Genomic DNA, 22,621 nt, shown 5'->3' on the forward strand with positions numbered 1-22,621 from the left:
AGGCAGTACACACCATGCATGCATACATACAGAGGTACACAGAGACACACCTCAGGGAACACACCCCATGAACACACACAGGTTCATACAGATACACCTCTGCATGGAGAACACCATACAAACATGTACACACACACTCCAGGGAACAGCACACACAGAGATACCACGTGCACACACCATGAGGACAATGAACTGGACAGGAGAAGAGTCAGTGGACTCTTCTCGTGCCACAGCCGCCCCTCCCCCAAATTCGGGGTAAAGGCACCTTGGTCTTCACAAGCACCCAGCAGTCTGCAGCCTGCAAAGGGACCCTGCCACCTGCACGTGGGGACACACAGACACCATGACCCATGCTCCCCAGCAATGACAGGTAGACGCTCGGCTGGGGGACTTACACTTTACACACACAGTAACACACACGCACGCACTACACACAGCCGTCCATTCTGTGGCTGCCCAGCGGCACGGGCTTACACCTGGTCGGCCGGGGCACTCCTCCCAGACCCCTCTTACTGGGGGTGGCAGCATCTGGAGCAGACATCAGGGTCACCAAACACTCTGGTGACCCAGAGTTGTGAGGGAGGCGCAGCAGAGGGTAGGTACCCCTGGGGGCCCCCAGGGGCTGGACAGCTGAGGTGTGGGAGGGGGGAAAGATGCTGTGCCTCGGTTTCCCCATCTGTAATGGGGATAGAGTCTTGTGGAGGTTCAATGAGTTAAAACACATAAAGTTCATAGTTTGGTGCAGGGGTGAGAGCAGAGGTGTCCTAATTTTCTCCTTCAGCAGCCTGCTGGGACCCAAGGGATGGGGGCTGAGTACGCATCTGCCCCTTCCCAGGGTTTGTCATAATCCTCCAGGACCTTCCTTGCAGGGGCATTACCACCCTAGTCTCATCCCTCCCCGTCCTCTTACAGGAAAGCGTGGAGGCACCTCCAGCTTCTCCTTCTCCTGAACTGTCCTTCAAAACACTTCTAGTGTATTATTATTTTATTTATTTTTAAAATTTATTTATTTTTGGCTGTGTTGGGTCTTCGTTTCTGTGCGAGGGCTTTCTTTAGTTGCAGCAAGTGGGGGCCACTCTTCATTGCGGTTCGCGGGCCTCTCACTGTCGTGGCCTCTCTTGTTGCGGAGCACAGGCTCCAGATGCGCAGGCTCAGTAGTTGTGGCTCACGGGCCTAGTTGCTCCGCAGCATGTGGGATCTTCCCAGACCAGGGCTTGAATCCGTGTCCCCTGCATTGGCAGGCAGACTCTCAACCACTGTGCCACCAGGGAAGCCCTTCTAGTGTATTATTATTATTATTAGGCATGCAGGATCTTAGTTCCCTGACCAGGGTTTGAACCCATGCCCCCTGCGGTGGAAATGCATAGTCCTAACCACTGGACCACCAGGGAAGTCCCTAAAACACTTCTAGTGTAGACACACTGTTAAGGTCCTCTACATATCCAGGTCTTCCCATCCCCTTCCTTCCTTCATGTCTATCTCATGAGAAAACATCCTTCCTTCTCTCCAGGGCTATCTGTAAAATGGTGGAAAGAAAAGTATTTGGCACAAGTACCACCACTTCTTGTCTCCTACCTGTGGCAGGCATCACTAATCCATCACAGCACTTTCTCAAGCCAAGCAGAATCATCAGCACAGCTCTCCAGGCAGCCTCTACCAATCAGCAAGGACAGTTGGCTACCCCAGGTCTATATAATGCCCGAAGTCTGGTCCAGCTCATGACACTGGTCTTGCTGAGCCTTTGGCCACGGAGTTAGGCAGGAGGGACCCCAGAAAGGGAATATTTTAGATCTTAGCAGCCCTTCAATCTCAGGCACGCTTTAAAAACCACGGAGCCCTGGGTTACAAAAGTCAGTCTTGCTCCTGGGAGGAGGGTTGTGAGTGGGGCGTGATGGTGGGGCTGTTTTTTATTTACCCGTCGGCAAGCTGGGGGACAGTCCCCAGGTGGCCCCCAGCCTCTCTCAATCTGCGGGCCCCCTGCGAGAACCCAGGGTTGCTGGGTTCCCACGATGCCAGAGCGTGGGAGCCACCCAGGCCCCTTTTTGATGTGGGATGTGCTGTTTCCTCCGAGTCAGTGAGAACATCCTCCTGCCCTGGACAGGAGACTGCTGCCCACAGGCCTCCCGGAAGGGGGGCCGGCCTTCACTCTCTGCTCCGCCCTCTTGAGGCCCTGCCTGGCAAAGGGTCAGAGGAATCCTTCAGGCCTTGAAATCTGCTCTGACCAGAAGCCAGCCCTGGCTGCCCCAGGGCAGGGATGGGTCCCGCTGCCTTGCCCACCCCTGCATCAGATCCTGTTCCTCCCACTGCCCTCAATCCCCTGTGGCTCTTACCTTGCTTAGAGTAAAATCCAATCTCTTTACCATATGCAGTATAGCCAGTACCTACCCCTTGAACTCTGTTTCTCCTGTGCTCACCCCTCACCCACTCCACCCCAGCCTCCCCGGTCTCCCTGCCATTCTGCAAACATACCAGGCCCATCCTCACCCCAGGGCCTTTGCACTTGCTGATTCCTCTCCCAGAATGCCCTCCCCCAGATTATCCTCATGCTCTGCTCCCTCACTTAACACAGGTTTCTGCTCAAATGTCACCCTATCCGAGATCTTCCCTTCCACTTTATTCTAGAGAAGCCCTCTGCCTTTGCCCTTACCTTACTTAATGTTTTTTGTCATTGCATTAATCACAGCCTGATATTATAAAGTCTTCAGCATGACCAGGCCCTCCCTGCCTCTGTGACCTCATCTCCTACCCCCTCCATCTCTCTACTCCACACACCTCTGCTCTAAAATGCTGAGCCCTTTCAAGGCCTTTTCACTTGCTGTGCCCTCCGCCTGAAGGCTTTTCCCGCAGATGCTGAGTGGCTCCCTTAGGTCTGCTTCAGCGCTGCCTCGGTAGAAAGACCTTCCTCACCACCTGCCATCGCCGCGAGTACATGGCACATAGTAGATTGTCAAGACACACTTGTTGCACGAAGGAAGGAAGGAAGACTGGATTTTGCGGGGATGTTCCAAGCCGATGACTCATGCTCACGTGCTCGGGCGCCATCTCCCCGTGCATTTTTTGCACACGTTGGAAGTGAGCCTTGAAGCAGCTGCCCCAGAGAAGCCCCTCTGAAGCCTTTAGCCCTCGGAGACTCTGTGCCAACTTTCATTCTGAAGTGAGCACACTAAGTGGGCATCCGTGGGAACAGCACGAGCAAAGCTTCTCTAAGAAGTTCCCAGAAATGCTCCCCATCCAACTCAAGGCAGAGATTCCATGGCAAGGTTTGGGGGAACCCAGACATTTCCCGGAAACTGTCTCAGTGAACATGCCACACAGAGATGGGCCAGGGGTCAATAATTCCAAGAGCTCGCTATGTCCCAGACTCTGTTGTAGACCTTCCCTCCCTCATCTAATCGTCCCAATAAGTCTGTGATATCCCATTCTACAGAGGGGGAGACTGAGGCCCAGAGAGATGAGGTAACTTGCCAGTAAGTGGTAGAGCCCAAATGTGAGACCAGGATGTCAGACTCCAGAGTCTATTTTCTCAGCCATGTGACACGAAACCAAGTTCTCTCACCCTGGCTCAGAGACTGAGGCAGGAGGCTGTTATCTGAGGAAAAAAATCTCCCCAGGACGAGTTTGGGAAAGAGGGTTAGGGTGTTTGGCTTCCCTCTCCTTCCTTTGCCACAGAAGAGCAAACAGAGATGCCTCATACCTGCCCTGGCTGGGAGGCAATGTTCAAGGGCAGGATGAGATAACTTGGGGAGATTTTCCTAGTTGCTGTTCCTCACACTGTTCCCTGCCCTTTCCTGTCTGCGTACCTTTGTCGCACTGTTTCCCCTGCCTGTCCATACTGTCTATTTCCAATTCAAATCTTCCCTTTGAAGACAGGTTCAGAGGTCACTGTCTTCATGAGGCTTTTTCTGATCGACCTCAAGCAAATACATAACCACTCCTTCGTTGAATTCCCAGGGGACTGTGTTTATCTTTTGTTTTTTTGAGGACACATTTCCTGTCTTGCTTCCTAGTTGTGGGGTTCCACTCTTATCTCTTCCACCAGACTGTGAGCTTCTGACCCAGTCCTGTGACCCCAGGATTGAGGATGAAACGTGGTGCAAATCGGTACTCAGTAAGCACTGAATGGAGGAGTTGAGCCAATTAAGGAATCGGTCTACTAGTTCTCTGGTCTCTTCAGAGGGGTGCCTGGTGTCCTTAGAAACAGTAGTTCTTAAAAATAGAACTACCATATGACCCAGCAATCCCACTACTGGGCGTATATCCAGAGAAAACCATAATTCAAAAAAACAAGAGAAGCCACTGCAATGAGAAGCCCACGCACTGCAACGAAGAGTAGCCCCCGCTTGCCACAACTAGAGAAAGCCCATGCGCAGCAACGAAGACCCAATGCAGCCAAAAATAAATAAATAAATTTATTTATTTATTTATTTATTTAAAAAAAAAAACAAAACACATGCACCCCAATGTTCATAGCAGCACTACTTACAATAGCCAAGACATGGAAGCAACCTAAACGTCCATCAACAGAGGAATGGATAAAGAAGATGTCGCACATATATACAACGGGTATTACTCAGCCATAAAAAGGAATGAAATTGGGTAATTTGCAGAGATGTGGATGGACCTAGAAAGCGTCATACAGAGTGAAGTAAGTCAGAAAGAGAAAAGCAAATATTGTATAATAATGCATAAATGTGGAATCTAGAAAAATGGTACAGATGATCTTATTTGCAAAGCAGAAATAGAGACTCAGATGTAGAGAACAAATGTATGGATACCAAGTGGGAAAGGGGTGGGATGGGAGGAGGAATTGGGAGACTGGGATTGACACATATACATTATTGATACTATGTATAAAATAGACAACTGATGGGAACATACTGTATAGAACTACCTAATGCACTGTGGTAACATAAATGGGAGGGAAGTCCAAAAGGGAGGGGATATCTGTACGTGTATGGTTGATTCATTTTGTTGTGCAGTGGAGGCTAACACAACATTGTAAAGCAACCATACTCCAATAAAAATTAATTAAAAAAAAAGAAAAAAAAGGAAAAGAAAAAGAATCAGTAGTTCTAACACCAAATGTGCCCCCAGAGACAAGGTTGGAGCAGGGATGGCAAATACATGACATAGGTACCATTACTGCCTATCTAGCACCCATGGCAGGCATCACCAATCAATCCTAGCACTCCTTTCCATTAAGTTAAAATGCAACTTCAGAATCCTTGTCAAGAGTGCTCCAGGAAGTCATTTCCATTCAAGCAGAGCCAGCCCATGAACTGAATTCTGTTTGTCATTTATCTTGCAAATGATCGGAATGAGGCCCAGAGAGGGGAAGTGGCTTCAGATGGTCAACCAGCTGGTTAGTGGTCCTGGAGTTTCTGAGTCAGAGGCCAGAGCTGAGCCCACCAGGCGGATCTGTGGGGTCACCTGGAGTTGAGCCAGCCTTCTGAGCCCTCTGTGCCCTAGAGGTGGGCCAAAGCCTTTGACCTGGACCCTGGAGCTGGCTCAGGTTTGGGGGGCCTGCATTGAGGGCTTCATGAGTGGATACATTTGCCTGCTCTGGCCACTCCTCTCTGTCCCAAGCAACAAGGGGGTTCAGGACCCCAGAAACGCAGGAAGTCACAACCTAGGCTGGCCTCCCTGTCCTCTCCCTCTCCTCCATGCCCCTGGCAGGCCCCAGGCATGTCACATTCTCTGATGGTGGTTTCAGGTCCTCTGATTGGCCTCAGATGCTCTCCAGACACCTGGCACTTACCCCATGGCCCCTTGGGGAGCCTCTGGAGGCTCATGCCTCAGTCATATGGGTCCAAGTGGGTGAGGAGGGGGCAGAAGTGAGAGCGCCATGTCATGGGGAAAAGGAAGTTGAATAGTGCATGGGCCCCCCCTCCCCTGTTCCTTGGGCCTGCTCCTGTCACCTGCCCCCATTCAGTGCCCACCCGTCCTGTACCTGAACCCCTGACCCCCATAGTCCGGGGTCAGCCAGGTCTGCACCCCCAACCCCTCTGCAGAGCCTGAGAACATCACGACAAGCTCCAGGGAGACAGGGTGCCCCATGGGTCCAGCAAAAGCCACAAACCATCAAGCGGCCTGGCTCGCTTCCCCTTTCCTCGCTCCAGCCATCCCCCCCAACCCCCTGCCTGAACAAGCTGCTGAGCTTCTATGGGCCTCAGTTTCCCCTCTGTCAACTGGGACCTCTCACCCCTGACCCCGTCCACTCCTAGGGGTTCAACGGTACTAAAGTCCCCCTAGAGCGATATTTTGAGGGGTGGCTGTCATTTAGGGCCCAGGTTTATCCAGAGGCCTGGGGGCTCCGTGTCACCCTCCCCCACCCTCCTGGTCTCCCTGCTCCGTCGGCGCGGCCCGGGGTGGAGCCCAGGCAAGGGAAGGGAGGGGAGGGGCGGGCTGTCGGTTGGTTCCCACGGCCGGGCCGGGGGCAGACACGTAGACAGGAGTGTGTGGTTTGGCCTCCCAGGGAGCAGGGCAGGAAGTGCTTCAGGTCTGGGGGGCGGGGGATTGGGGCAGTTTGGTTTGACCTTGCGGTGAGGCGCTGGGGGAGCCCAGCGAGAGGAGAGGCAGGGTGACAACCAAGGCACTCCAGCCAGGACAGGAAAAGGGGGAGGGTGGGCAGGCCAGGGGCCCCCTGAGGACACGGTGAGGGTGAGACTTTTCATGTTGTGCCTTTCAGGACTTGGTTACTTTTGAAGCATTTAAAAGTAACACCCAGGAAAGAGCCGGAGAAACAAAATGTGGATTCTTCAAAACATAAATGCAAAATCACTGCAGGAAATAAAAAGAAGAAGGAAAACACCCAGACACACCCACCACATCAAAGCCCGCCTCCCCGCCTATTCCACACAGATCGAACCCGTGACAACAGAGCCACGCCAGTCTGGCTCCAGCTCCCAACCCCGCTGGCTACCATCCCACGCAGAGTGAAAGCCGAAGTCCTCAGCACAGCCTTCGGGGCCCTGCAGGACTGGCCCCATTTCATCTTTGGCCTCTTCTCCCACCCCACATCCCCTGTAGCCTCTCCAGCCACACTGGCCTCCTCGAACATACCAGGCCTGCTCCTGCCTCAGGGCCTTTGCACGAGCTGTTCCCTCTGTCTGCAATGCTCTCCCCCCAGTTCTCTGCGTGGCTTGCTTCTCAACCTCCTTCAATCCTTTCTCAAATGTTATATTCTCAGTGAGGCCTTTTCTGACCTCTTTGTTTACAATTACATCCCTCCCACCACCCCCTGCACCCCTTCCTTTCTTTATTTTACCTCTGTAATCATTACTACTCTCTACCATATTCTAGAATGTATTTATTTTGTTTATTGTTTGTCTCTCACTAGAATGTGAGCTCCAGGAGGGCAGGGATTGTCTGTTTTGGTCATGGTTGTATCTCCAGGGCTCCAGACAGTGCCTGGCGCACAGTAGTTGCTGAACATAAAAAGATGAACTAATTAAAAAGCAAACATAGGCTATAAAGAAGATAAAAAGAAATAGCAAACTGGGGAAAGATGACAGTTAAAGGGTTAATACCCTTAATGCAGGAGAAGCGCTTGCAAATCAATAAGGAAGTAATAAAGAGCCCAAGAGAAGGAGAAGCAAAAGAAATAAACAAGTGATTGGTAAAAGAAGGAGTCACTGGTGGCCAGTAAACAGGAAGAGGCTCTCAGGCTAAGAACCAGAGGTATGAAAACTCAAATGGCAGGACTTCCCTGCTGGTCCAGTGGTTAAGAACCCGCCTTCCAATGCAGGGGACGCGGGTTCGATCCCTGGTCAGGGAACTAAGATCCCATATGCCGTGGGGCAACTGAGCCCATGCGCCACAACGAGTGAGCCCACGTGCTGCAACTACAGAGCCCATGCGCTCTGGAGCCTGCGCACCGCAACCAAGAGCCCATGCACCAAAACGAAAGATCCCACGTGCTGTGACTAAGACCTGACGCGGCCAAAAAAAAAAAAAAAAAAAAATTTAAAAAAACAAAACAAAACTCAAATGGCATCTTGATGGTGCTGATTAGGGTGGCAACACTGTAGTCTGATAGGGATGTACGGGCAGGGCCAGATTTGAAAATGCAGGCGCTCTGATATCTGCCCCCATGTTGGTCTTTGTTGGCAGCCCCACTCCATAGGTGCAAAAACAGGTCCAGAGAGGGCGATAAGCTCCACTGGGGTCACACAGTGAGAGGAGACACAGAAGCTGGGCCCAAACTCAGCCTCTGTGGGTCCATCTACTCCCTGGACTCCACAACACCTTGTAGAATCAGGGCCAGGTCTCTCTGGGACCCTGGCTGGAAACTTGGAGTGGGCAGACAGCGGGGTGGGATATCCCAGTACCGTGGCCGACTGGGGTTTTGAATCAGAGTCCTAATCACGTGACCTTGATCAAGGGCCAGCCTTTCAGAGCCTCAGGTTCCTCATCTGAAAAATGGGGATAATAGGACCTGCCACCTTGGGTTTCTGTGTGCATCAAGAGAGGCGATGCATGTAAAAGCCGTGAGATGGAGCCTGGGACGTACTGAGCGCTCAGTAAATGGAAACAGGCCTGCAGCTGTCCCCCTCCCTCTCCCCTCCACCACGTGGGCTGGAAACTCTGAGTCTGTCCCACAGCTGTGTTCCAAAGTGCTGGATGCCGCCCTCTCAGGTGACAGGGTGGATCTTTCCCACCCCTCTGTGTCTGTCCCCCAGGCCCCGGCTGCCAGCTGGCTTCTCGCCCCGTCACGGGGGGAGTGGAAAAAAACCCTGGCCAGGGGGACACTCTGGCCCCACTGGCTGTGTGGCCTGGGGGCAAGTCAGTGCCCCTCCCTGGACCTCTGTCCTGAGATGAGGATGGGAGGTAAGAAGGATGACAAAGAATGATGTCAGAGTTCACCCCTCCCTTGCACACGGATCGTGTGCGGTGATTTGAAATGCATTTGCACGCGCATCAGCTCTGCTGAGCCAGCACGTGCGGACTGGGGCGATTTTAGCTCCTTTTGGCAGATGGGGAAACTGAGGCCAGGGAGGGTGAAGCCATGCACCTCTCTCGGCAGGAGAGAGGTAGGGTGGAGAGAAGGGAGCAGGGGAGGGAGAGAGCTGATGAGAGGGAAAGAAAAAGTCAGGAGAGAAGGAACAAGAGACAGACAGACAGAGACAGGGAGACACAGTCACAGGGAGAAAGAGAGAGACTGAAAGGCAGGCTGAGACTCAGAAAGTGTAACAGGAAAGTCACAGACACACGGCTGTGGCTTGAATTGTGTTCACCCCAGAACTCAGGTGTCGAAGTCCTAACGCCCCCCAAGCCCCCAGACACTTTGGAGACAGGATCTCTGAAGAGGTGATCAAGTTATGAACAAGGTCATTAGGTTGGGCCCTAATCAATATGGCTGGTGCCCTTATAAAGAGGAAATTTGGACACAGAGGTACAGAGGGTAGGTGACATGAAGACACAGGGAGAAGGTGCCCATCTGTAAGCCAAAGGAGAGAGGCCTCACCAGAAACCCACCCTACTGACACCTTGATCTCAGACCTCCAGCCCCCAGAGTGCGAGACAATACATTTCTGTTGTTTGGGCCCCCCAGTCTGTGGCAGCCCAGGCACAATGACAGACAAACACAGAGGCAGAGAGACCGTGAGAAGGGCCATGAGGGGCTCTGTGGGGTTTGGGGATCAGGGTGGAGTGGGGGGCCTGGCTGCCTAGCTCCTCAGAGACCCCATCCCTTTCCCATCATAGGCTGCACCAGGGCCTCAGTTGCCCTGGCAACGGGAAGCTTCAGTCTGGAGGAACCAGGGTCTGCCATCCCCATGCCTCCTTCCTTCCACTCCCCTCACTCAGCAGGAGACTCCACATGTCCTGTACCTACCCCCCCACTCTGAACCAGGGGTATTTTTAGCTGGAGTTCCTTGGAGATGAGGGTTGGGGGGCCTCTACCCAGGCCTGTCTGGCTGGGGAGGGTCTGTTAGAGGGGCAGGGGTGAGACTGGGCAGGGTCTACATGGCCAGGGAGGGACGAGGGAGCCCCATCAGTCCCCCATGTCCCCTTTCCAGGCCAATGTCTGGTCTCAGAGAGGGTCAGAAAGAGCTCCCAGGAAGGGGAGGGGGAGTGATACAGACTGGGTAGGGGGCACATGGCTGGGGAGAGCAGGGTGCTGGCAGGTCAGAGGAGGACATGTTTAATGATCAGCAACCCCAGGGAGAAATCTTTCTTCTCTCCAGAGCCCTTGTGAGCTCAAGCACACTCTATAGCTCCCTACTGCTGGCAGCACCAAGCCCAGGCCCCACCTCAGGCCCTGCCATCTGGCTCTGTACTCCCAACACGGAAAAAATCTCAGCCCCTGCCGTTCCACCTCTATCCCTGCACAGTCTCCAGAACCTGCTGGATTCATTCTCACCCCCACCCCTTTGCACTTGCACTGCCCCTGCCTGGGATGCCCTTTTCTGTTCTCACTGGCATCTCACACTCCAGGCCTCCCCACACCTCTAGCCCTTCTCTAAACGTGCCGTGTCCTCTAAGCTCCATTGAAGCTGGGCTTGCTGTTCCCTCTGTCTGGAACAGCCTTTCTCCAGGCCCGGCTACCTACCTCCTCGGTGGGGTCTGCCTTGACTATCCCGTTCCCTCTCAACCACACCACCCCATCCCACCACCTTCCCCAGCACTTCCCTCTCTCTCCAGCAATTGTGTTCATTTACTCGTTTGCTGGCTGTATGTCTGGCAGTTTGGGCCCTGTTTGTCTTGTTGGTCTCTGTAAACATGCACCCACAGTACACATTTGGAGAACCGATACTGAGCAATTCCCAGCTTGCCCTAAAACAGTGGCTTTCAAAAGTTTCATCAGTGACTAAGAAATTCATTTCACCTGGCGACCCATTAAACACATGTAGAAATCATGCGAAAGGTTCACAGAACAATTCTTACTGTTACTATGTATGATACATGCCAATATTTTCTTTTCTATTCTATTCTATTCCATTCCATTGCCAGAAAATTCTGGTTACAACCTTCTGATTTCATAATCCACTAGTGGGTTTCAACAATATAGCCCCAGAGAGAAGGTTCTTGAATTCTTGCAGCAAAGGCCCCTGGGATTCCCGCTTCTGCCCCCTCCTGCACCTACTCCAACTTGCTGTTCTACTCTTCTTGTCATTCTGGGGCCCTCCAACCCTCTCTTTTCATAAGGGAGCCAGAGCCAGGTTGCAATTTACAAGGAGCCACAGTGAAAACCTGTCTGTGATCCCCAGATGGGTAAGTCCCTCCCGCACTGCTTCCCCAAGATGCTTTCCCTGACCTCCTCAGGGCTCCTCTCTGTGGGCACTGGGACGGTCGGGCCATAGAGGAATGACCTGGAGGGGAAGGTGGCGAGGAGGGGAAGGGAGGGCGAGGCTGGCAGGCGGTGGTTGCTGTAGTCCTTCCCATGGAAAATCACAGCTCCCCTGCCCCCCACACCAGCCCTCCTCCTGGATAACAATGGTAGTCCTGGCTGCCACTGCAGGACTATTGCGACACAGGTGCTACGATCAGGCACACAGCTTCCATTTCACAGATGAGGAAACCGAGGCTCAGTGAAGGGGAGGGACTTGCCCCAGACCTCACAGCTCGTGAGTGGCTGCGAAGAGGGGATCTGAACCCAAACCATCAGATTCTCAAAGGTTCAGAAGGGCAGCCTAATTCAGAGTCCCTTCCCTTCCCCAGGCCTCAGTTTCTGTTGGTGAAAGGGGAGACCTGGATACGGTGACCTCAGAGGTTGTCTCCATGCCTGGCCTTTGCTGAGGTCAGATCAGCACGGTTGCTCTCCTGGGCCGTGCCGGAGGAATTAGAGCAGAGCTGACTTTTGGTGCCCGTTCCGCCTTTTGGGCACCACGACCCACACCCCAGCTGCTCTTTTCCCTCTGGTCTATCTCAAGGTCGAGGTCTTTGCCCCTCCCTCTCTCTCCCACCACTTCAGGGCCTGGTCCTCTGCTGAGATCAACTGAACCTGGGCTCCAGGGTGGGGAGCTGACAGGCTCGCTGGGTCCCCATCCCGGGGCCTGGATGCCTTAACCCAGGGACTTGCAAAGTTGGTGTGAGCTGGGTTCCCTTCCTCAGTGAAATCCTGCTGGGAAAGCCAGTTCACAAAAGAGATTCCAAAAAGGGCTGCTCTGGTTAAAACAAGAGCAGAGAGGCTGGCTCTTGTGTGCCTGACCTCTTAACCACCACCCTCTCCTGCCACTATCTCGGGTCACCCCAGGAGTCCCTAAAGCCCAGCTTGAAAATCACAGTATTAGCCCCAAGTGATGGTGATATTTAGACGTGGCCTATAGGGGAAATGTTTTGGACATGGGCCTAATGCTTGCTTTGAGCCTCCACATGAGATGGGTATGGACTGGGGCAGGGGTGGAAACCCTCCAAAAATTCGAAGACAACACAGCACAGAATCCTGGAATCCTTGGTGTGAATTCCAATCCCTGCTCTCCACCTGGGTGGCCCTCAGAAGGCGCCGTACCTCTCCCAGCCTCAGCCTCTCCACCTGTAGCAGGGGCATGGTGGAATTTCAGGGTGTGTTTGTGTGTAATAAGTGAGGTGGTGTAGATAAAGAGTTTGGTAAATAATAAACATGGACTGTACACCATTATAGTTGCTGCTATGGACCCATCACTGTGAATTGTGTGATCTGGGAAATGTTACTAACTCTCCCCACGCTTCAGTTTCCTCATCTGTAAATTGGGATGATGACGCGCCCTACCTCACAGGGTCCTTATGCCTGGAGATAAATGAGCGTTAAGGTGCTTAGTTAAGGCTTGGCACAAAGTGAATACTTAATAGATGCTAGATATTACTTGTGGTTATTATAATTATTATTGTAATTCTTTGTTCCTAGCCCCGGTGGGCAGCTACCCCTGCGCCCAGGGCCCGGCTTACCCCGGCGGGATGGAGGCGCGTGCGCTCACGCTGGTGGCGCGCTGGGGCCCGGGCCGGTTGAGGTTGTTCTGCCCCGGGGTGGGCGCGCCGCTGGGGGCGCTCGGGCTCCGCGGGGACGCGCTGAGGGGCTGCGCGGGCTCGGCGGGGCCGGCGGCGGGCGCGGCCCAGAGCGCGGCGCCTGCGAAGGTGGCGCTGGGGCGCACGGCGAGCGTGCCCGCTGGTCCTCCGGGCGGCGGCTGGGGCGGCGGGGGCGCGGTGGGCGCCTTGCGGCGCTGCGAAGCCAAGATGGCGTTGGAAGCGGCGCGCGTGCTGTTGACCAGCAGGCACTGCTGGCACGAGCAGGGCTGGCCCGAGCTGGCGCCCACGGGCCACGACTGCGACTTGGGGATGGAGCCGACGGTGAGCGGGTAGGCGAGGTCCAGGCGGCGGCGCAGGCGGCGGCGCCGGCGCGTCTGGCGGTTCATCTGCGACATGCTGTTGAAGTAGATGAGGTAGCAGAAGCCGAGCGACGAGAGGTCGAGCCACGGGTGCTGCTTCTCGTAGGCGTTCTGGATGGTGATGCAGATGTCCATGTCGTAGGCCGTCCACGCGCCGCCGTCGTTCTCCCACTCCCACACGATGCCCTTGCCCGGCGCCGACGACGGGTCGTAGAAGTTGCGCCGCACCGGCCGCATGGTGCCTGTGCTCACAAGGGGGACGGGAGTCAGGACTGGAGGGCCGTTAACATCCGCGGCCAGGGGGATCGGGACAGGCCGGAGGGGCGGGGGACAACACCGGGGTCAGCATGGGCTGGAGGGTCAGTACGGGCAGGGGCGAGCTTGAGGGTCAGCACATATGGGTTGGGGCGAGAGGAGAGCGGGCCCGGGGAGGGGGGCGTGAAAGGCAAGGAAGCGGGGTGTCAGGACGGGGATGCAAGTCAGCAAGGGGGGCAGGGGTCGCAAGCTGCCCCCACCACTGAAGGGTCAACACAGGCACTGAAGCAGTGGCCCATCACAGGCCCTGGGGGAGGAGAAGGGAGAAGGGGGTGTGGGCTGTTTAGACAAGGAGGGGGTGGGAAGCAGAGTCAGAGCCTGGGGTGGGAGCCGGGATCAACGGAGGCCACGACCGTGCCGACACTGATGGTCCTTCTTTCCTTCATTAGTTCACTCATTCAGTAATCCGTTCATCAGTCCATCCATTCATTAATTTCTTCAAGCACAAGTTCGTTTATGCATTCCTTAATTCTTTCATTCGTGCATTCCTTTATTCATGCCTTCCTCAGTTCATTCATTCAATAATTCTCTCAGCTCATTCACCCGTGCCTGCCATCATTCATACCTGCACTTATTCTCCTTCAGCAACTTTATCCATGATTTCAATCGTTCCTTCACTTACGACCATCCTATATAAAAATGTGCACCCTTCCACATTCCTACTTTCCCTTCTCTCCTTCCCTGTTCCATCTGGTATACTTTATATGTTACATATATATCTTGCTTTCTGTCTGTCTCCTCCCACTAGAATGTCACTGCCACAAGGCAAGGACTTCGTTTTATTCACTGCTGTATCCCCAGCGCCTGCACACAGTAGGTGTTCACGAGATATTTGCTGAATGTGTGAATGAATTCATTCGTTCAGATATCGATCCATTCTGAGTTCGCTTATTTTATTCTTTCATGCCTTTTGCTATCCTTGCATTGGTCCATTCCTTCATCCACTTATTTATTCCTTTTTTCATGCATCTGTTTGTTTATTTGTTCCTTCTTTTAGCAAACACGCTGCCTATCTGCTCTGTGGAGGGCTTCGTGCTGAGTGGTCATTCAAAATGAACATAACCACATGACGGCCCCAGCCAGGTGGGTATTCATGCTCCCATTTTAAAAACAGGGGCCCTGAAATTTGGCTCCCAGCCTCTGCTCCGTGCTTCCCAATTCTAGATGCTCTCTGAGAGCAAGGCTCCATGGACACTGGGTTAAAAAGAGATGAACAAGGTCCAGGCTGCAAGACTTCTCAGTGCCTTTAGGCTGCCCTGTGCCTTGGGGCCAGTGTGGAGAGATTCTTTTGGTTCACGTGGCACACTGGCAGGAAGGCTGCACGCTTGACTGCTCCTCTACTGTGGGCAAGTCCCTTAAGTCTCCCTAAGGCTCGGTGGCCCCATCTCGAAAATGAAGGTGATGGTAATCCATGAGCCACCCCTCCCCTCTCACACGGGGCTGCTGGGAGGATTTGGTGAGAATAGCCACAGAGCACAGGGTCTGGGTGGGGCACCAGGGCTGGGAGGCAGACAGACCTCATTTCAAGCCCCAACTGCCCAACTTTCCAGCTGTGTGTCTGTGATCAGGCAACTCAATGGCTCTGAGCCTCAGTTTTATCATCTCTAAAATGGGCACAAGCACACCTTCCTTATAAGGTTGCTAAAAGGATCCATCAAGACAAATAGTGTCTCTACTCTGATGATTCCAATGTCCTCTCCCCTTAGAGCCAGACTTGTGTATCCAAGTGCTCCCTCTGCACCTTCCGATGCAGGTCCAATGGGCTTCCCAAACTCAGCTCTGCCGGAGCAGAGCTGTGGTCTTCCTCCACCCCAAACCTGCTCCTCCTTCCTTGTTGCAGTTACTGGCAGCTCCATCCTTCCTTTTGCTCAAGCCCCAAACCCCCAATCCTTGGACCCATCCCTGACTTCTCATGTCATACCCCACGTCCAGTCTATCAGTAAATCCAGTGGTCTCTATCTTCAAATACATCCCACATCTGACCACTTCTCCCTCTCCCCATCGCACCAAATCTACCTGGTCCAAGCCACTGTGTTTCTCTCGCCTGGACTATTGCAGTAGACTCATTACTGGTCACTGCTTCTGTCCTTGCCTTCTGTCGTCTCTTCCCCACACAGCAGCCAGAGGGATCTCATTCAGTGCAAGTCAGATCACGTTCTTCTTTGACTCAAAATTCTCCCATGGTTCCCTGCTTACTTGGAGTCAAAGTCAAAGTCCTGGCCATGACCTACAAAGCACCACATTGTCTATAAAGCCTCTACAAAGTCCCACGGGTCTATAAAGCCCACCTCTCACTCACTCCCTGGCCCCATTGCTGTTCCTCAAACAACTGAAGCAATGTCCAGCCTCAGGCCCTTTGCATTTGCTGTCCCCTCCCCCTGGAATATGACCTAGCCACTCCCAGACGTTCTCACAGTTTTCCCCCTCCTTTCTTTTAGGTCTCTGTTCAAACATCCCCTCATTGGAAACGCCACCCTTCCATGGCCCTCCATTGCCACCGTCTTCCCTTGCTCTATCTCTCTTCCTGGCACTCAGTGCTACCTGCATGATACATTCACCTGCAGACTTGCTTTACTCTCTGTCTCCCCCGTACAAGCTCAGGGATCTTGCCTGCTTTACTCCTGGCTCTATCCCTGCGCCTAGCACAGTGCCTAGCACGCAGTGGGCCCTCCCTACGTGGGGAGTGTTTCCACTGTCAACTGGCACAACCCCAGGGTGCCTGGCCCTGGAATCTGCAGCCAGGTGGATGAGGGCCCATCGTGGTCCATCCTGAGGACCCCGTCCTTCCCCTGCCTTGCTTAAGCTTCTTCCTCCTGGGCACAGACTCTATTTGACCTTCACTTGGGTCCTGACCCAGGGCCGAAACAGCTAGTCCTCTGCTCTCTCTGTTTGAATCCCAAGGGCTATGGGCTACCCCCTGCTCTCTGTCAACCTCCCAGACTCCGAGAGCTGGGGAAGTCGAGGCACAGAGCTGTAGCTGTAATGAGAGAGGCGTGGTGGGCGTGGAGTCCCAGGGCTCCTGTGCCAGTCAGTCGTATGAAAACTCCCCCCTCCCAGGCCTCCAGGGCAGGCTCATTCTCCAGTCTGTTTATCGTTTTAATTTAGCGTGTGCATATTGACTTTTTCCTTGACGACGGTGTTCTTCCAGGGCAGGCCTGAGAGGGGATTAGTTAGAGGGAAAATCTGGGATCCTGTTCCCATCTGCTCCCAAGTCCTGGTCTTCCCCTCTCAGAGCCTCAGTTTCCTCATCTGCAAAATGAGGGCTCGTGACAGATGATCTTCAGGTCCGATGTGTCCAAAGTACCACCATTAGCCTCCCAGTTAAGGGTTGGGGTGCTGTGTTACATGGAAGGTGTGACCCCTGAATGGGAAGGCAGGGGGTGGGAACTTGCTATATTTAATCACCTCCGTGTGCCAGGTCTTGAGCTGGGCAGGGCAGGGTCAGGGGCGGGAGGGGCAGAGTGAAGTGGTTGAGAGAAACAACTCAGAAGTCTCACAGGCCATGTGCCAGTCCTGGCTCCACATTTAGCCTCAGTGTCCTCATCTGTCAAATGGGGTATTAATACCCACCCCCAAGGGATTACTGTGGGGCAAAGTAAGATAATGCACATCACAGGTGCTTGGCGGAGCGCTTGGCTACGGTAAGTGCTCGAGGAATGTTAGCGAAGACGCTGTTATTATTATACACATTACCCACATTCACCTTTTCCCAGCCCTTGGTCACTTGGCAAACTCCTATTCACCCCAAAAAACCCTCTACATGCCCACCTCCTCCAGGAAGCGCTTTTCCGTTCTGCTGCTATAGCTAGCACATGCTGCTTTTTACTGCATGTATATCTTTGCACTATCATTAAGTGATTTGTTTTTGTTCTTAATCTCCCTCACTGGTTGATGACTTTCAGGAGGACAAGGACCAGGTCACATCTATGTTTTTGTTCCCAGCACTAGGCACAATGCGCAAATGAGGCATCTGCAACTGAAACAGGCAACCTACTTGGCATAGGTCGGGGCTCAGAGGGAGTGGGAAAGAGGAGGGGTTGGTCTTTTTTTTTTTTTCTTTTCTTTTTGCGGTACGCGGGCCTCTTACCGTTGTGGCCTCTCCCATTGCGGAGCACAGGCTCCGGACGTGCAGGCCCAGCGGCCATGGCTCACGGGCCCAGCCGCTCTGCGGCATGTGGGATCTTCCCGGGCCGGGGCACGAACCTGTGTCCCCTGCATCGGCAGGCGGACTCTCAACCACTGCGCCACCAGGGAAGCCCGGAGGGGTTGGTCTTGCTAGAGAGGGAGTGCAGACTGGAGCAGAGGCCAAAGTGCACAAGGGGTCCCCAGGGAAGGAGGGACAGGGTTCCTAAGGTCAGCATTGGCCAGCTCTGTAACAAAGGACTCTGGGAGCTCCTCCCAGCCAGCTCAGGGCCAACCAGCCCAGGCGTCCCTCTCTCCAGGGCTCTATTTAGCCGGGATTGATTTTCCTGCCTGTTTACTGGTAGTTATTAAAGGCTGCGTCCCTGGGGTCCTTTTCAAACGAGATCGGAACCTGGCGAGCTGGAGTAATTAGGGCAGCTGCCGTCCTCCCCGCTGGGCCCTGCACCCTGAAGCGCCCAGTGTTGCCTGCCTGCCTGTCCGTCCACCTCCCAGCTCACGCTGGCCGTGGACCAGGCCGAGGGGGGCCAGCTGGTTCCCTGGTGACCTGCCTGGGCTGCGATTTCGAGATTTCCAAGGGAGCAGCGGCGGAAACACTCTTTCTCTTCCCCTGTGGCCCTGGCCTAGATTTTTGGCCAGAACAATGGGTCTAAGATGAGGCTGGAGGTTCCTCAGCCTGGGAGATGGGAAGGGCCTCAGACTGGTGGCCTGGATGCACGGCTGGTCTTTCTAACATGGACCGGCTCTGCTGGGTCCACTCCCCTTCTCTGGCCTCACGGGTACCCAGCTGCACCGGCCACCAGGGTCCGTGTCCCCATGGCAGTTAGGAACCTGTGTCAAGCACGTACTATTTCTGGGCCTGTTTCTGTGTCTGCTTTTGTTCCCTGTCCCCCCACCCCCTCCTTCCCTTCTTAGGAATGTTTGGTTGAAAAATTCCAATCTTGTTCCAGATGAACTGAGGGGAAAGGGGCTTTGGCCAAATGTCAGCTGGAGGATTGCAGGAGCTGGGCCCCTGGAGACCGGGTGTGGGGACGGCCGCGGCCACTGCAGCCAGTGACCAGTTCGTGCCTGGGGCAGAGACAACCAAAGAGAGATCGAGACACAGGTGGGGAGAGCAAGAGACAGGGAGAGAGGGGACTTCCCTGGCGGTCCAGTGGTTAAGACTTCACCTTCCAATGCAGGGGGTGCGGGTTCGATCCCTGGTCAGGGAGCTAAGATGCCACATGCCTTGCAGCCAAAAAAACCAAAGCATAAAACAGAAACAATATTGTAACAAATTCAATAAAGACTTAAAAAAAATGGTCCACATTAAAAAAAAAATCTTAAAAAAAAAAAGAGAGGGAGAGAAAGGCACAGAGACAGAGACAGACACACATGCACAGAGGGCCGAGATCAAAATGGGAAATGCTAAGGCAGATACAGGAGAGTGGGGGGCAGAGAGACTTAAAGAAACAGAATCCTAGGACTTTCCTGGTGGTCCGGTGGGTAAGACTCCACGCTTCCAGTGCAGGGGGCCCAGGTTCGATCCCTGGTCGGGGAACTAGATCCGGCATGCTGCAACTAAGACCCAGTGCAACCAGAATAAATACATAAATAAATAAATATTAAAACAAAGAAACAGAATCCTGAAGCCTAGAGACTGAGACAGTCAGGGACAGTCAGGGAGAACGAGAGGGCTAGTCCAGGAAACGGAGGAGCAGAGAGGGGGGACAGGGTTGGGGGGAAGACCGCAGCTACAGCAATACCAATAAAGCTAACGTTTACTGAGTCCCCACTCTGTGCCAGAGGCTGTGTTCAGCACTTTCCTTGCACTAACTCATTTTATCCTCACACGGTTCCTTCTAGGGAGGGACCAGAATTATTCCCATTTTACAGGAGACAACTGAGGTCCCAGAAGAGTGAAATCTTGGGAGGGTTGGGGATAATGCTTTATTCACGGAGCCAAGGAAAGGCCAGGTTAGACTGGTTCTAAGGGGTTTAACTCAGCCAAGTGGTAGCCCAGCCTAGGATACCTCCAGCGACGGGGAACTCACTACCTCAGCTTTGCCTTCAGTTGTTTCGCTGTGAGAGGTTTCTGGCTGGAGAACGTGGTCCTGATCTGACCCCTCTGCCTAAAGGCGGGGTGTGTGGGTGTCTCAGCCCTCCAGCTTTTGGCTTTAAGAAAAAGCTGACTCTGTAGAGAGATGGGAGGGTTCTGAGCCCTCCTGTCTGCCTCTCTAGTCTCCAGAGTGTTCCTCCCTGGGCTGAGCCAGTCCTAAGGCCCAGCAACAAACCACTCCCTCTGGGGGTGGCTTCCCGGAGGGAAGTGACCTCAGTTTGGGGGCACCCAGACCCTGACGGGAAGGGGGGCCCGTGGGAGGCAGTCATGGGACATCCTGTCAGGTGGGGGGAGTCCCGCTGCTGGCTGAGACCTGTGACTGGGGGTTGGGCAGTGGGTTAAGCATGAGTTCAACACCCACTGGATGCCAGGCCCCAATGGGGTAGTTTCCTGATTCCTCCCCCAACCCAGAAGTCATCATAACCATCATTCTCGCTCAGAGAACACACTTTTGTGGCCCAGGCTCACGTGAACTCATTTAATCCTCACAGTGGCCCTGTGAGGTAGGGGTATTACCATCCCATTTTATTTTTTTTGGCCGCGCTGCGGAGCGTGAGGGATCTTAGTTCCCTGACAAGGGATGGAACTTAGGCCCCAGCAGTGAAAGCGCCGAGTCTTAACCACTGGACTACCAGGGAATTTACCATCCCATTTTAGAGGCAAAGAAATAGAGGCACAGAGCAGGGCAGGAACGTGTCCAAGGTTATCTGCAAGGAAGTGGTCCAGCCAGAAGCCATCCCAAGACCACCCGGTTCCAGACGTTCCCTTCACTGCTCCACTTGTACTAGCCCATGTTCCAGGGGAGGAAACTGAGGCACAGAGGTTACACAGTAAGTAAGGGACACAGCTGAGGTTCAAACCCAGACTGTTATATGGCCTTCTGGAATAGCGGCCCTCTCCCTTAACCCCTCGACAGATTATCTGCGTGGCTGGCCAACTCCCCGACAGCAATAACAGTAACCATCCTGCTTTATCGAATTCTTCTGTGCCAGCTACTGTGCTAAGGGCTTATGTGCGCCCTCCAGTCCTCGCAATAGCCCTAGAGGTTTTGTGCACTACTGTTAGCCCCATTTGGCAGATGGGGAAACTGAGGTTCCTTGGGAGGACTTGGAGGTCCACCTGGGGGTGGTGGCTGGGCTGGGATTCGAACTGCAGTCTGCGGACCTGGGGCACCTCCCTCTCCCTCCCGCCCTGTGATCAATAATCCCGCAGTGTTCTGTTTCCCTCCAGACTCTCCCAGGGGACTTGTCAACAGAGCCACGGCCCATTAGCGGTTTCTGCACATTTGAAGCTGGCCCAGGCTCCCCAGGGTCTGCTGGCAGCTGGGCAGGCGAGGGGAGGGGGTCTCCAGCCCTGCCTGGGGAAGGCTGAGGGGCTGCACGGCACTCGGAGGGGCTACCATCTTCAAATTGGTTTCAAAAGGCCCTCGCTCTGGAGGCTGCTGGCAGCTGCAAGCTGGCTTTGCCCACTTTATGGGCTGTGTGTGTGTCTTCCCAGTCACCTGGCTTCCAACACACTCGGGTTCAGACCCCCAGGCATGGCAGCAGCAGCTGAGAGACGGAAACGAGAGGGTAGGAAGCAGAAGGAGCAGAGAGTCCTCTATCCCCTGGAGCCCTCATGGTGTTGGGCAGCTGCCCTGACCCTGCCAAGCCTCTGCTTCCTCATCTGTGAAACAGACATCCTCATCATCATGATGGTAAACACTCACAGAGGGTCTGCTCTGTGCCAGGTACTGAGCTAAGTGTTTCACATGTTAAATCTTTTTTTTTTTTTTTTTCGGTATGCAGGCCTCTCACTGCTGTGGCCTCTCCCGTTGCGGCGCACAGGCTCCGGACGTGCAGGCTCAGCGGCCAGGGCTCACGGGCCCAGCCGCTCCGCCGCATGTGGGATCTTCCCGGACCGGGGCACGAACCCGTTCCCCTGCATCGGCAGGCGGACTCTCAACCACTGCACCACCAGGGAAGCCCCACATGTTAATTCTTAATCCACAGGACACTCTACGGAACAGGTACCATTATTATCATTGCCTTGTACAATTGCCAAAACAGAGAGGTGAAGTGATTTACCCAAATCACACAGCTAAGTTATTAAGCCAGGATTCAACCCAGCCAGATTTGAACTTCTCCCCGCTTCCACTGCCACCACCCTGGTCCAAGCCACCATGACTGCCTGCATAGACTACTGCAGCAGCCTCCGTCCTATGTCCTGGTTTCCACCTTTCGCACCCCGTAATGCATTCTCCCAAGGCAGCCAGAGGATCTTCCACAGACTCAGGTCTGACCACATCACTCCTCTGCCCAACACCCATCAATAGCTCCCTAGTGCCCTTAGGAATGAATCAGTCTAAGCTCTTTAGCTCATCTTCAAGGCCCATTACAAGCTGTCCGCACAGCCTCACACTCTAACGACACCAAACTTCTCGTTATTCTCTGAACACATCACGCATGGCTATGCCTCGGTGTATTTGCACATGCTGTTCCCTCTGTCTGGAATGTCCTGCAACCCACACCACCCCACTTCCCTCCCTGCCGAGTTCCTACACACTTGTCATGGTTCAGCTCAAGCACTGGCCTCTTAAAATCGTCTCTGCCGCCCTCAGGGAGAATCACTTCCTCCTTGGGACTCACACAGCACCTTCTACCTACAGTACCGCCCTTAAAGCACAGAGCTCACTAAGTGTTGAGGCGTCTGTGCCCTCCAACTTGGAAGCCTCTCAAAGGTTGGGCTGGCTTTCAGCCACCTTAGCATCCCTTTATAGCCAGGA

At 53.9% G+C, this 22,621-nt stretch overlaps 1 protein-coding gene across 2 annotated transcripts in view; it reads right to left on the bottom strand.

The window, feature by feature from the left end:
• The window catches only part of DTX1 (deltex E3 ubiquitin ligase 1), a 36,328-nt gene that overhangs the window by 5,256 nt on the left and 8,451 nt on the right, over positions 1–22,621 (bottom strand). For both annotated transcript variants that reach the window (XM_082852488.1, XM_082852487.1), the window contains exon 2: positions 12,868–13,546. In XM_082852488.1, coding sequence (XP_082708614.1) covers positions 12,868–13,546 — 679 coding nt within the window. The remainder of the gene's footprint in view (positions 1–12,867; positions 13,547–22,621) is intronic.

This window comes from Leucopleurus acutus (assembly GCF_964270905.1).
Source record: "Leucopleurus acutus genome assembly, chromosome: 13".
Classification (NCBI taxonomy): Eukaryota; Metazoa; Chordata; class Mammalia; order Artiodactyla; family Delphinidae; genus Leucopleurus; species Leucopleurus acutus.